The following is a 15,549-nucleotide window of genomic DNA, read 5'->3' on the forward strand; positions in this document are numbered from 1 at the left end:
GGGCTGGGCTGAAGTATGTGCAAGTCTGTCAGAATGTCCTTGCTCTGTCTGTTTTGGTCATGTATGGACAATGATGCCTTTTCAAAGAGCCACTGAGATACTGAACTTGTATAAAGGCATGCAGACTACCTCTGTATCTTTCAGCTAAATGGCAGGAAGCTACCTCTGAGGGCGATTGGTGGCATTTTGTCTCATACTGTGGCTTTCCTTTTTAACAGTAAGAGCCCTATTGCATAGATTTTTATTTATTAAAGAACTTAAGATTTATCCACAGGATGATTATTTTAAGTAAGATTACTTTGGTGCCCACAGGTGCATCTTCAGTGTTAAATAACAAAGTTATTTTACACATTTCCTGGGGCAAAACATATTCAGAAAGCTAAATGGGTTTTACATTTCTGCTTTTGGTATATTGCTGTTGCACCATTTCCTTTTGCCAATATAGAAACAACTTGCTACAAACTGCATATCATTTAAAATTATCCCCTCATTAGGCTTTCTGATTTTCTGTCATTCTTGATGTTTCAGTTTAAAATGATGAAGTGTTTATACGATAGGTACATATGCTGCATGAAACCATCATGTCCAGTATCTTGTAGAAACGAGTCCTTTCTTAAATTTGTCTCATGTCAGGGGATGATCCTTTTTTGGTACTGTTATAAATCCAGCTCTCACATGGGCAGAACACACACAATCTTGGTGTGCTTCTGGTGATTCATTAAGTCTTTAGAGTGCAGAAGGGCAGGAGTGGGTCACGCTGGGGCAAGATTTCAGCTGGGAGTCTGTCACCTCGTATCGATCTGCCGGTTATTTGTTTCATTTATGTTTGAAGTTGCTCCAGTGTAGCTGTGATTACTGCGAAGTCATTCTGAGGCATACTAGGTGATAAAAATAAACTGAAATTTATGGTTTATAAGAAACCCAGAATCAACCTTCACATCCAGCTTATGATGTTTATGTTTAAATGCAATTCGTGTTATACTCAATAATATTGAGATGTCTGATAAGGAAATTATTCATAATATGTATTAAAGATGGACTATATGTGCCTGAGGAACCACCACGCTGTTATAAACTATTCAATTATATTGATAATTTTATGAATTGAATTAATTATAGAGAGTTGAACTTTGAAGATTGTTTTAAAGACATTCTTTAATGGAACATTTACAGTGAAAATGTACGATGATAATGGGGAAAGTTTCAGTTGTTGATGTTCGTTATTGTCAGTGTTTATTCTTGAATCAAAACTCATATTAGTCTTTAAATTCTTCATCTGTGGTTTAAATCATTTAGCACGTTGTGATTTTACATATTTATGAATATTATATTTTTTCCTCCCTTTACTCAAAGCATTTAAGAATTTTAAGGTTTTTTTGGCATTTGTTATAAGTCGGCATTTCTTTTCCTGAGCATCATTTAATATCACTTGGTTTGATTTAATGAACACTTAATGATTCTGTAGCACCAAAACTCTGATTTGGCTAGTGTAGTTGTACAAACAGTTAATTTGTGAATAGAAAACCCTTGCCCTACGGTCATCTGATCAGTTCACTTAAAAAGATCAGTTAGCTTTCTTAATAAATGAAATGGGGTTTTTCTGTGTTGCCCAGGGTGGTCTTGAACTTCTGGTCAGAAGTGATTTTTCTGCCTTAGCCTCCCAAAGTGGTGGAATTACAGGCAGGAGCCATTGTGCTGGGCCTCTTAGCTCTATTTATTCATAGCTCACATCACCATTGTGAATGTATTATTTTCATTGACGTCAGTAGTTGCATATAAGGTCTCTTGATAGTGATGAAACCAGTCGCTATCAAGATGGAGTTTCCTTGTTTTGAGCCTCAGGAGAAATATCCACCATGCTTTTTTTTAAAGCAGGTGCCTCCATGGTATCAGCTTTATAGTTTATGGTTTAGTAACTCTTCCTGTCTTAAAAGATATTGTCATGGAGGTGTACTCAAACTGGAAAAGGGTAGCATAGCCCAAATAAATTACATATGCACAACATTGTTGCCTAAGAACAGGGATCAATCTAAGAGTTGTTCTGTCTCTTAACAGTATATTTCTGTGCCTGCATTAGAGGCTGGCAGGATGTCAGGAGCTCTGTCTGGGGTTTGGTTGTATAGTCTATTTTGTGAAGGAAGTTAATGTACTTGGATTGCATTATGATTGTCGCCCAAACCATTATCCTCAGTATAAAAATTCTTAAATGTGTTTGCAATTGCTTATTAAAAGTCTCTGGCAAGAGGAGTTTAATTTATAATTCCTAACTTCTTGACTCCTTGCTTGATTGAATTTTTTTGGCAGAACCATGTTTATCTATATATATTTTTTAAATTAGCACAGTTTTTTGTCCCTTGCCAAGTTTGAATAAATTTCTTATTTTTGGTTGCTTATAATTTTTTAACACTTAAAAATTTGTAAAAATTTAACTTTGAAAACCACTGGCAATTTTTCTGTTTTTCAAAGATGCCTTCCCTCAGTCAATGTTAACATTTTTTTTTTTTTTGCAGCTGATGCAATTTTGTTTAAAAACATTCCCCACCCTTCTGCTGCTTTGAGCCCTTGATTTAACCCATAAAAAATGGGTACTTTTGAAAGCATCTGCACTGAAAAATGCTTTCCAAAGAAAACATTTGTTAGAACACACAAACGATTTATTTGGGTACATCAAAGAGCCTAAACATTTGATTCAGCTGCCAGTATGTGCTTTGCTGGCTAATGTTTCTTCAGCGTTTCCACATTTTCATAGGCTAGCGGCCAAGTTGTCCAACAGTCTGGTACCTCTTGAGGGTGGCAGTGGGTGTGTATATGTGGAGCTGGTGGCACTAGCATGCTCCTGTATGTCGCCAGTTGGCATATGGTAGAACTGGCAGAAGCTGGCCCCACCAACCTGGAAGCGTATAGATACCAACAACCTTCTTCAGCCTGCTCAAAATGGCTTCAGGAAGCCCACTCAGATCCCCTGTGACGCTGATCCCAGGAAGTTAGAACTCTCAGAGCAGTTTTCTCACTTATGTCAGATCTGAGATAATAAGACAGTACATATGAACTTGAGTATGCCGTTATTGTACTAAGACATACTATGGTAACAAGAACAAAAAAATCCAGCGACCAGACCAGTACTCATACAGTGCTTTGTGATTTATATAGTGCCATGTGACTTGTCATTTGGTTAATAATAAATGAAAAACTTAAGTAGATTATAGTATCTCCATTTTTTGAGATAAGAAATTGGTCACACAAGCAGGAAGTGTTGGTGCTATGGTTTAAATCCTCCTTATCAGAGTCTACCTTCTGTGTTTTCTCACTGTGCTACACTGGAAATAAAGTATAAACTATGTAAGATGAATGGACCTAGTTTAATACAAATTGCATCAGCTATATATCAAATTAAGGACCTGTATTTTTTGTTTGTTTATTTGTTTTTGAGAGGGAGTTTTGCTCTTGCTGCCCAGGCTGGACTGCAGTGGCGCCATCTCGGCTCACTGCAACCTCCACCTCCCAGGTTCAAGCAATTCTCCTGACTCAGCCTCCTGAGTAGCTAGGATTACAGGCATGCACCACCACGCCAGGCTAATTTTGTGTGTGTGTGTGTGTGTGTGTGTGTGTGTGCGCGCGCGCGCTTTAGTAGAGATGGGGTTTCATCATGGCCAGGATGGTCTCGATCTCCTGACCTCTTGATCCGCCCATCTTGGCCTCCCAAGGTGCTGGGATTACTGGTGTGAGCCACCGAGCCCGGCCACTAAGGACCTGTAACTCTCCTTGTGCCACTGGCATGAGGAAATCAAACAACAACAAGCAGTTGTTGAGCCTAACTACACACTGTGGGATTTGCTAGGTTTTGATTAGATGAAGTCTAAAATTATAAGGAGGTCTCTGTATGTTAAGAACAAAAGATGGGTAAATTAAGATGCTTGCTTGTATGTATCTAACAGGTAGACATAAAACATTTTCTCTGTCTGTACTGCATTAAGAGGAAGATTTGATGGGAGCCCTATGAAAATTTTGAGAATGGCCTCTTGTTAAGTGAGAGCTGTGGAAGTACTGCTTCGTCCATGCATATCCTGAACACTTATTGTAGTTGTGTATGGTGCCAAGCAGTATCCCAGGGACTGGGGAGACAGAGGTAAGTGTTATATAGGGCTCAGCCCTGAGGAGTTCTAAATCTAGTGGGGAGTCTGAACACAGAGGAAATGACTCCTTTAGCATGGCAGAAGTAGAGGAATCTTTACAGACTCACAATGAGGGCTTGAAGGATACAAAGGAGTTCTATCAGTAAAGAAGGAGTTTATCCCTTCCCAGGCAAACTCAATGTGGGCATGTCCTAAAGTGAGGAGGGAAAAAGTATTTAAAAATCCAAGTGGTGGCCAGGCCTGGTGGCTCACGTCTGTAATCCCAGCACTTTGGAGGCCGAGGTGGGCAGATCACGAGGTCAAGAGATCAACCATCCTGGGCAACATAGTGAAACCCCGTCTCTACTAAAATACGGAAATTAGCTGGGTGCAGAGGCTGAGGCAGGAGAATTGATTGAACCTGGGAGGTGGAGGTTGCAGCGAGCCGAGATCGTGCCAATGCACTCTGGCCTGATGCCTGGTGACAGAGCAAGACTCTGTTTTTTAAAAAAAAAAAAAAACCCAGTGGTGTACATTGTTGAGGGTGGTAGAGGATAACTTAGAAGCTTACCTGGGGCCTGTTTGCCAGCAGTCATTTTGGATGTGGGATAAATAGGAGGGAATTGCAGATAACACCCAGATTCATGGGCTTTATAACCCCCTTCTCTGCTTTTATATAGTTACATGTTCAGTTCACTCCAGGCAGTATAGACTTTGATTATCCAATCATTGCCTAGGATTGACTGCTTTAGAACCTCCAAAAAGGTAGCTTTTGTATTCTGGCCCCTCAGTAATTATGGATTTATATTTCCTGGATATTCTTCCCTCCTGACCCAGCACTCACCCAGTATTCCCGTAGATTAGTATTCTTCACGCTCCAATATAGCAGAAGAATTTTAGGATAATTGCTATAGTTTTTTTTTTAAGTATAGGGTAAAGGAGAGAGATGTGAGATGAGGAGGCAATATAAACTTTCTTAGACATTTTATGGGAAATCCAAACTGAGGTTATGATAGGGAATAGAGGTCTGGAACTCGCGAGAGGTGGGAGCTGAAGATGGATGATCTGTGCAGAGCTGGACATATAGCTGTGGGCATGACCTGGACTTCTCAGCGATGAACTACAGTAGAGGGAGTGGGGATGTGGACTTGGATGTGGTTTTAAAAGTTCCTGATGGTGATACTAATAGACAAATCATGTATTAGGGACTCTAGAAAATAAAAGATGAATAAATTCTCTTTCCTTACGGAGTTTGGAAAAATATTTTTTACATTTATACCGTGTCCTATGTTTCCACAAGCATCATCTTTTAGAAAACTTTCTGAAGTAGTGTCATTGAAACCATTAAATAAAGTCTCAAAATAAGAGTATTCACTTTGCAATTTGCTGACAAGCGTAGATGACGAAAGATATACAGATTCTGTTCTTAGGTGGCCTGAAATAGAGCCATTATTAGATAATAATTTGCCTTGCGAGTATTAGGTAAAATAGAAGCCTATGGAAATACAGTGAAATGTCATAAATACAATCATAGTTATCCAGAAAGCCTGGCTGTCTGAGACCCCACCAGTGACTACAATTATGCAAGTAAGGCCTCTGAGAAGACAAATAGATGTCCTAAGGTTTTTCTGCTTTGCTTATAAGACAGCATGTTGTGTGCTTATGTTTCTATTTTATGTTGCTTCCTATGCAAATTTAGCTGGCTTATTTTTCTCATTTCAAAATCTACAACAGATGAGAAACAGCAAATGTGAATTAAGCATCTTAGCAAAGGAAAGGACCTTGAGAGATAGCTGAATTTCCTCATTTCACTTAGGCCCAAAGATGTTAAGTGACTTATCCAGGGTCATTCAACTGGAAATAATAACCTAAATTGACTTCAGTCTAAGTTCAGTGTTCTTTCTGTTTTACCATAGGACAGAAGGAGCATCTATAAAAAGAACATGACCATATTGAGAAGTAGTAGCCTGACAGACTCTAATATGCAGATACAAGAACTCAAGAAGCACAGCAGTTTCAGGTCATTGAGCGTCGATACACTTCAGTGGGCCCTGAAGTTATCTCAGTATGCAGCATCGCATCGTCATTGATGTTCATAATTATTAGTGTGAGTCATCAGGAAAAAGTTAACTTATGCCCCTTGCCTTCTGTGTAGAAGATATTAGGAATATTTCCATCCCAAGTACTCGATATTTTCTCTTTTAAATTTGCAGTTAAAAGAGGGAACCCCTCAGTCATCCAGAAAACTAAACTCATCGGAACACAATATTCCTAAGAATGCTGTATAATTGAGGCTTCTTGGTGAAGGGGCACACCTGCCTTATGACCGGATTACTGTTTTGTGAAAATGACAGATGTTTAGTACAGAGAATAATATACCTTAAGAATTGTATAGTGTTATCTGTATCAGATGCCTTGCTTACATAGGGAATGGCTTGGATTTCTCCCTGGCAGAAGGCAAGAGAGTCTCAGCAGGAATGGTATTTCTTTTTTAAAATCTTGACTTGGTCTTGGAGATGGGTCCCTTAGACTCCCATTTACACATCGTCCACCATATTCAGCATTGTTTGTTTTGTGACCATGTATTCCAGCCTTAGCAAGCTCCTTCACGTTGGCATCTCTGTGCCTCTCCGCACTGATTCAGACCTACTTTTCTCAGTTTTGGTAACTGGTGCAAACCTATTGTAACTGATCTTTCTTAGCTAAACCCCTCTAATGCTCAGACTCTCCATCTTCTGTGAAGTCTTTTGCATGGTCCAGGAAAACGGATTCCCTGGTCAAAGATGCATCTAATTATGGATTTGGGAAGTATTACATTTGCATTCATAGGAAGGCATTAGAAAACAAAATTAGAGGCCTTTTCAAAGCAAAAGAACCTGTGAGAATTGAATATTTTTAATTGTCTTTAAGCATATCCTGGAAGTTATTTTGGTTACTATTAATAACATTTTTAGTTATAAAACTTACAGGTCAATATGCATGTGATTTTAAATTTTCTTTTTCTCAACCTGGGATATTTAAGTGGCTGAAATTAGTTATAATTTTTCTTTAACGTGGATGAATCAGTCAGCTAGAAGTCAGTTGCACATTCCAGAATAGTAACTAACATTCAACAGTGTTTTCTGAGTAAAGTGCTGGCACATTACTGGGCATATAAATTGAATGTCATTGGGTTTCATTGCTGGGTGGAAGACTTTAGGGTTGCTGTCTCTTGAATAGGGGAAAGGATTGTGGAGGATTGGGGGCAAATGTAAGGAATTGACCACTTTGTGTGTCAGTGAGTGAAAATTGAATTTTGGCTGAGTCTTCTTATACATGGAACTGAAAGAGGCCACGGAGGTCAGGACTGCATTCAAGCTGTCCTCAAATGAGACTTGGCTACCCTTTTCTTACAAATCCCCAAGGAAAATAGATTCCATAACTAATGTTGGCTGCACATTTCAGGGCCTCACAATCACACTTGTAAGGAGTTCTTCCTAAAGCCCATTTGTAATCCTTCCTCTTTCAGATACTTTTTCTTTGACATCTTCTTATTCTATAAACTTTTACTTTTCTTCTTTTAGTCTCTCTTTATCAAAACTATACATGTTCATTACATACTCATTAAAGAAACATCAGAAAACAGAGACAAGAAAAGTAAAGCTACCACAATTTTAACTGCACCCAAAATAATGAGTGCAGTTTATTTATCTGTATTTTGATTTTTATACTTAAGAATGACATGCACAAGCTTGTATTATATAGTAGGCACATTTCTGTGTTTTTCAAAATTATCATTTGTGATTTTTATGTTTCTGTGATAAGTCATTTAACTACTATCCACTTTGGGGGCAGTTAGTTTTCTTCTAAGATTTAGTAATTACAAACAGCAGGGAAATTAATATTCTTTTGCACATCCTTAATTATTACCTTAGGATAAATTCCAAGAGTTACAATTGCTAGATTGAAAGGTACATACATTTTGATGGCTTTTGATATTTTCTGCAAAATTGCCCTGCAGTTTACAGTTTGAGAATGGCCTGCCTTTATTTAATTTACATACCAGCTACATCACAAGAACTTGGAAAAGAAAGCTCACTGGTATGAAATAGTCATTTCCTAGTTTGAAGAGCATATTATACTAGGGGCTTAATAACCTTTACCGAGATTCCAGTCATCTTATGCTTTTTGGTGAGAGTGGGAATTGTTAATATATTTATTTGCTTCTGGAAAGGGAAAGATGAAAGGTGGAAAGGGGGGCAGGAGTTTTGGAGTAATGTGCAATTACCTGCATGAATGTTCTCTGCCTCTCCTGCCCTTGGGATGCTAAGTCAGCCTCCATGTTATTTCTACATGGACCATGCAGTAGGGGATGGATCATAAACAGCCATGTAGATACGAGCACAGGTCTCTGACTGGGTGACAGCCAGATTCCCCACCCATCAGATCTGCTTGCCCTGCACATCCCATCACTGTAGAGGATGGTACGGAGGTAATTAGAGTCTCAAATTCTTCTGTATATTAGTCAGGTCCAATGGAAGAATGAAGAGATGAGCCATCAAAATAAGGTTTGCTTTTAGAATAAAATATTTCTTATGGAGACTTGATACTGAAATATTTTGCCCTGAAGTCTTTCACCTGAAATATGTATTTGACAATCTTACTGTCTTGGAAAATGTACTTTTAACAGTGGCAGCATTGACCTGTTAAAGTATAGAGATTTTGATGGTGCTTCAGTTCTCAGCACTGTTGTTTTTTACTGTTGGTGGTGGGTTTGTTTGTAAAGTAGCCATGTTGAGGGCATTGGAGCCTAAGGTAAAGGCTTTTGACTGTTATGATATCTGGAGTCACACTGATGCCTCACAGTTGGGTTACAGGTATACCTCAGGTATGCATCCCTACCCTTTGGGACTGTCTGCCAAGGCCAAGCTAAACTGTGCTCCATAATATGAAAATAATTAGGAAGCACTGCTTATAGTCCTGCTTTGGCTTTTGGCTTCCTTGGAATATCATAGGCTATGTTTATACCAACCCTAACATGTCAGATTCTCCTTAATGTACCTCCTGCAATTTATTCTGATATGTATTTTGTTTTTTAAGTAAAGACGAAGTCTCATTATATTACCCCATGCTGGTCCTAAACTCTTGGGCTCAAGCAGTCCTCCCACTACAACCTCCCAAAGTGCTGGGATTTATAGGCCTGAGCCACCAAGTCCAGCCTCTGATACCATTTTGAGATAATCGAAAAAGTTTTGGGGTATACATAAAACTAGGGTGACCTAAGAGTGTTTCTGAAATTGAGCAGTGGTTTTGCTATTGTCGGTTTCCAATAAACTGGAAAAAAGACCTAGGCAGGCTGTTTTGAGCTTCTGTGTTCTGTGAGCTATTCTATAAACAATGAGAGATGCAAAGACCAATGAGTTGTCAGTAGGAGCCAGTAAGATGTTCACTGTTGCATGGACCTGCTTATTTGTGTTTTCTTGAGGACTCCTTACGCCTCTGCATCCTTAGCTGTAGTTGCTGTGGGTGTGAGAAAGTACAGGGTACCTGGATTTTCTCTTACAAGTTTTATTGTCACACAGGTTACTTTTCCATTGCCCACTATTTGGATGTGAGATCATGAATGGTATAGAATTAGACATTTGTAACATTATTTTAGAAGGGATCTATCAGGGGCCAGGCGTGGTGGCTCAGGCCTCTAATCCTAGCACTTTGGGAGGCCGAGGCAGGTGGATCACGAGGTGAGGAGATCGAGACCATCCTGGCTAACATGGTGAAACTTGTTCTCTACTAAAAAGATAAAAAATTAGCTGGCTATGGTGGCACATGTCTGTAGTCCCAGCTGCTTGGGAGGCTGAGGCAGGAGAATCACTGTAACCCGGAAGTTGGAGGTCATGCCACTGCACTCCAGCCTGGGCAACAGAGTGAGAGTCCATCTCAAAAAAAAGGGGGGGAGGGGTGGAGGGAATCTATCAGTACTTTAAAGCTACTTTCCTTATTTATTGGTTTCCCTGGTAATAAATAAATTGTCAAAACAAACCCATGAGTTGAACCTCAGACACAGTTCCACTTCATAATCCCATAGTGCTAGGTTTTCTTCCCATCTGTTATTGAGGGTCACTATCTTTTTGCCAGTTCTTTTGGATATTTGAATTACTGAACCAATCAATCAGACCTTAGCATCCAAGCTGTATGTGATTTCTTATGTAAAATTAATAGCTTGCAGAAATATAAACAAAATGTTTTGTCAAGTAATTACATTTAGATAAATAGTTCTGCTTGTCCTTGACAACTTATTTTCTATGTCAAAATATTAAGATTTGCTAAACTGAATATTGAAAATGAAGAATTTATTCATTGGCATTATTAGCATTATTCAAGCACTAAATTATACATGAAACTTTTCCGTATAGAAAATGGGAATTATTTTTCTGAAAACTTTTCACCTGAAAAGATAATTGACAGAATAGATGTTCCAGAAACATTGTTGATGGCTTTTCCTAATTGTTAGGAGTAAGAAAATGTGAAAACATTTTTTAAGGTTATATCATCCATTCTAAAATTTAAAATAAATAGAAAAGTTAAAGTTAGTTGAGGCAGAGTGCTGTGTCTCAGTGCCTGCAATTCAGGGACATACAAATAATTCCAAGTTATAAACACTTGCACGTGTGTGTGTGTGTGTGTGTGTGTGTGTGTATGTAAATGACTCCTTATACTTTGATTGTTAACCTGTATAGGAACTTTGGTTTGTCTATCCCAATACAACACACATATTCTTATATCTTCTGGCACAAACTGACGATGCTTTATTTCATTGTATTTTAATCTTTTATTTAACAAGTACACTGGGTAACAATTTTCTTTACTCCTAGGGGGAAAATGATTAAATGCACAATGATATATTTGCCCATGTTGCTTTGTATTTCACATTATTAACCAATCCCTTCTATTGGTCTTGATAAAATGCTAAAAATTAATGTGCGGTAATAGAATTACATTCGAATCTCTGTTACAAGTGTGCTTAAGTAATATAAAATTGTATGAGAGGATGGTCTATTGCTTCAAATCTCTTGAGATAGCACCTTGCTACTTGTTACAGTTTTATAGACTTGGCAGTAGTGGTTACTTTTAGGCAGTAGTCTTTTTACATATGTCTAAGTATTAATTGTAGTAACCCTGAAGTGCATTAGGAAATGCATTATCGAAGTGTCCATTTATTTTTTAACTGCCTTTTTGGAGACCATTGTACAGAGTATATTCTTTTTGTTTTGAATTTTAAAATTAGAATATGTGATTAAACTTACAAATGGATTTTTAATACACTTTATTTTGAGAGCAGTTTTGAATTCACAGCAAAATTGAGCAGAAAGTACAGAGATTTCCCATCTACCCCCAACATGTGCCTACACATACATAACCTCCTTAAAAATTTCAGCATCCTACACCACAGTGGTACATTTGTTACAGTGGATGAACCTACCTTGACATATCATTGTGATTCAAAGTCTATCATCTACAATAGGGCTTACTCTTTGTGTACATTCAATGGGCTTTGACAAATGCATAATGATGTGTATTTACTGTCATAGTCTCATTAAAAATAGTTTCATTGTCCTAGAAATCTTCTATGCTCTTCCTGTTTATCTTTTTCTTTCCCTTAAGACCTGGCAATTATTTTACTGTGTCCATAGTTTTGCCTTTTCCAAAATGTCATAGAGTTGGAATTATGTAGGATATAGCCTTTCAGACGGGCTTTTTTTTTTTTCCACTCAGTAATATGCATGTAAAGTTCCTTCATGGCTTGATAACTAATTTCTTTCTAGTGCTGATTAATATTCCATTGTCTGGATGTACCACTGTTTATCCATTCAGCTACTGAAGGACATTTTTATTGCTTTCAAGTTTTGGGGATTATGAATAATGCTGCTGTAAAGGTTGTGTGGACATAAGTTTCGGTTCATTTGAGTAGATTCCTAGGACAGTGACAGTGTGATCCTGTGGTAAGAATATATTTAGTTTTGTGAGAAGCTAATAAACTGTCTTCCAAACTGGCTGCCTGCCCATTTTGCATTTCTACCAGAAATGAGTGAGAGTTCGTATTGCTCCACATTCTCCCCAACGTTTGGTGATGTTAGGATTTTGGCCATTCTAATAGTTGTGTAATGGTATCTCATTGTTTCAATTTGCAATTCCCTAATGATGTGTGGTGTTGAACATCTTTTCATACGCTAACTTGCCATCTTTGCCTTCTTTGTAAGGTGTCTATTCAGGTCTTTCACACTTAAGTCTCATTATAACACACATTACTTAATCTTATTGAATTTAGTTAAGATTGCAGATTGTACCATATGCCTGTTGGGAGTCCACTGTGACTTGGTCCCTCTAGAGTTTTTAACTCCCAGAGTTGTCCACTCTAAGTCTGTAGCAATCATCAATTACAATTTGGGGTTTCCTAGACTAGTTCTCACAGGGTTTTCTTCTCTGACAGGTTTTGTTTCTCTGTGTCTTCCCAACTTTGTCTCCAACTTCAGGACAGTATTTGCCTGACTTCGCTAACCGATCTGAGAAGAGTTGTTGATTTTTTTTTTAGTTTATTCAGCTTTTCACTTGTTAGAATGTAGTGGCTACTTCTAAGCTTCTTACATGCTGGACAGGAACCTGGAAAGATTTTTTTAAGAAAATATCCAGAGGATATTTTTAGTTCTTCAAAAGTGCATTGTTGCTAAGAACCCAGTTCTCTTCATAGTAACTCTCTAGGAGTTTTCTCAAAAAAATATTTCCAATATTATTTATATAATCTGAGAATGCGGCTATGATAATTAAAGGCTCAAGGGAGGGCAGAGTCTAATTGTTGTAACTATAAGATAGTATATTTTGTTCAAAAATCTGACAAGTGTAAATCTTTTTGCTTTTGTGTAATTTCCACAGACAGAACCAGAAAAGATTTATTTCCCCTATGACTAAGATCTTTTAAAATACACTAACTGGCTACTACATGTAGTTTAAAAAAAAAAAAGAAAGAAAGAAAAAAACGAAAAAAGTATTTGGCAAATAATTTCTTTTTTAAGGATGCTAAATACATAGCACAAGATAATAGCATAATATGTCCATTTTTCTATTGTCAAGGAACTCCCTATAACATAAAAAACATTATTTTTGATGAGGTAACTTTATAATATAGATCTCTATATAATGAAAATATTTGCAAACATGGGTTGATAGCCCCCTTAAAGCTGTATAACAGACTCAGCATATCAGTGACAAATATAACTTAGACAATACATTGTTTCAGTTTCAGCTACATATCTTTAAGTTTCCTATTAGTCAAATTGTAATGTAACATGAGTATACATGGGAGAGTGTCTACCTGTGTGCGTTTATGTGTGCTTTTCTGGTTAGAGAACCAAAATGACTCTCTTAAACTTTATAATTGTTAACCTGTATAGGAACTTTGTTTTTTTCATCCCAACCACTGGCTTTTCTTTTAGCCTGCTTGACTTTTTTTTTTTTTTCTTTCTCTCAAATTTTGAATTGTCAAGCATTTCTGTTAATTGTATGGATGACATGTAAAGTTATTTTAAAGAGTGAGAAACATGTCAAAGCAAGTGAAAAATCTTACTCCATGTTCTATCAGCTCCAATTTTGAGTGTTTATCATTTTAACACACTTTTTCTCTCTCATATGCATTATTTCTAAAGTTATTGGAACATACTGTTTTTTTGTTTGTTTGTTTGTTTGTTTTGAGATGGAGTTACGCTGTTGTTACCCAGACTGGAGTGCAATGGCACAATCTTGGCTCACCGCAACCTCCGCCTCCTGGGTTCAAGCAATTCTCCTGCCTCAGCCTCCTGAGTAGCTGGGACTACAGGCACACACCACCATGCCAAGCTAATTTTGTATTTTTAGTAGAGACGGAGTTTCACCTTGTTGACCAGGATGGTCTCAATCTCTTGACCTCGTGATCCACCCACCTTGGCCTCCCAAAGTGCTGGGATTACAGGCGTGAGCCACTGCACCCGGCCTATTTTTTTTCATTTCTTTGTGATCCTTTATATCAAGACAAAGAGCTACATATTTAATGTATACGTATTCAGTGGTTTGAATGTCTCATAATCATCTGTTCATCTAGTTCTCAATTATTTGACATTAAATTAATTTCAATTATTATTTTTAATATTTGAAGCAGGTAAGTTTGGCAGTCACTTTTTGAGACTCATGTTGGTTGTGAATACTGTTTTTCCTGGATGCCAGTAGACCTTGATGTTTTTCATCCATTTAGGTATCTCTAGCTTTTTTCAGAGAGTTTAATAGGCTTTCAAGTTAATGGTAAAGAAGAAAAGTTGCATTTTGCAGTATTTGAGGCTGTTGATCCTGCAATTTTATATTGTCAAAAGGTAGTAATAATTCACCATCGTCTGATCCTTTAGACTAAACCATTTACTTAGGCGCAAAATAAAGTTGTATTATGCATGGCCCTTTTAAAATCTAGAAGTAATGTATTTGTTTTTAGACAGCATTTACCTAATAATGTGTTGAAAAATAAGGTTCTTATAATGTCCCTTTATATTTACTTGAAGTAACCATAATGAGAATCATTTAATATGTAAATATATTACATGAGATATATAGTTATATAGTACATTATCATATACATGTACTATATTTAAACATATCTAACCATATATACTTTTAACTTCTTTATAAGTCACTTATTCTTAACTACTAGTAGACTTCATGATTTTTCCTTTAATATATCTAATATAAATAATATATATTTAATATAAAATACAGTCATATTTTCTAAGGCTTCCTTATGACCTTACGTTTTACCTAGCATCAATGATTGCTCTGATTTTCCTCTGATGCTGGTTAAATTAGTTAAGCTGTAGACATAAAGGAACAATTTTCCTTTGTCCCAAAATATCTTTGGTGGTGGGACGGGAGAAAATACCATCATATATAGGACAATGACAATTGGAATAGGGAGGAAAGGCTGGCTGTGCCTGGCCAAGGATTCTGGTAACAAGTTTTTATGTGGGGTAGCAAGGGAAAAGTTGCTAGCCCCAGAAACATGGTTGTGTTAATGATGATGTCATTCCTTGAGGGAAAGTTCATGATAAAGAGAAGGATCTGTCTTGCTTGCTTGTGGTGTTTTTTTTTGTTTTTGTTTTTGTTTGTTTGTTTGTTTGTTTGTTTTGAAGGAGTATGGAGGTCAGAGATACTGAATTTGGTTTAAATTTGTTAATTGTACCACGTTCATGGAATGTCCAGCTGGAGATGTTAAGGGGTAGTTGGAATATAGTTCTGGATCTTCAGGGGAAAAAGAGGTCAGTGCTAAAGATACAAAGTTGTTTTGGGTGAGGTCTTCCTAAGAAAAAAAGAAAAAAAATTTTAAAAAGATACAAAGTTGGGTTTCACCAAATACAAAGTTGCTGAAGTCAGCCTAGCAAAGGAGATC

At 37.3% G+C, this 15,549-nt stretch overlaps 1 protein-coding gene across 18 annotated transcripts in view; it reads left to right on the forward strand.

Moving 5' to 3' along the window:
- Positions 1-15,549, forward strand: part of KLF12 (KLF transcription factor 12) — a 653,112-nt gene that overhangs the window by 348,593 nt on the left and 288,970 nt on the right. For 3 of the 18 annotated variants that reach the window (XM_078347523.1, XM_078347443.1, XM_078347481.1), the window contains one exon: positions 6,029-6,219. The exons of the other annotated variants lie outside the window; for them this stretch is intronic. In XM_078347523.1, coding sequence (XP_078203649.1) covers positions 6,202-6,219 — 18 coding nt within the window. In that variant the 5' untranslated portion in view covers positions 6,029-6,201. The remainder of the gene's footprint in view (positions 1-6,028; positions 6,220-15,549) is intronic. 18 annotated transcript variants of the gene reach the window in all.

This window comes from Callithrix jacchus, chromosome 1 (assembly GCF_049354715.1).
Source record: "Callithrix jacchus isolate 240 chromosome 1, calJac240_pri, whole genome shotgun sequence".
Lineage (NCBI taxonomy): Eukaryota > Metazoa > Chordata > Mammalia > Primates > Cebidae > Callithrix > Callithrix jacchus.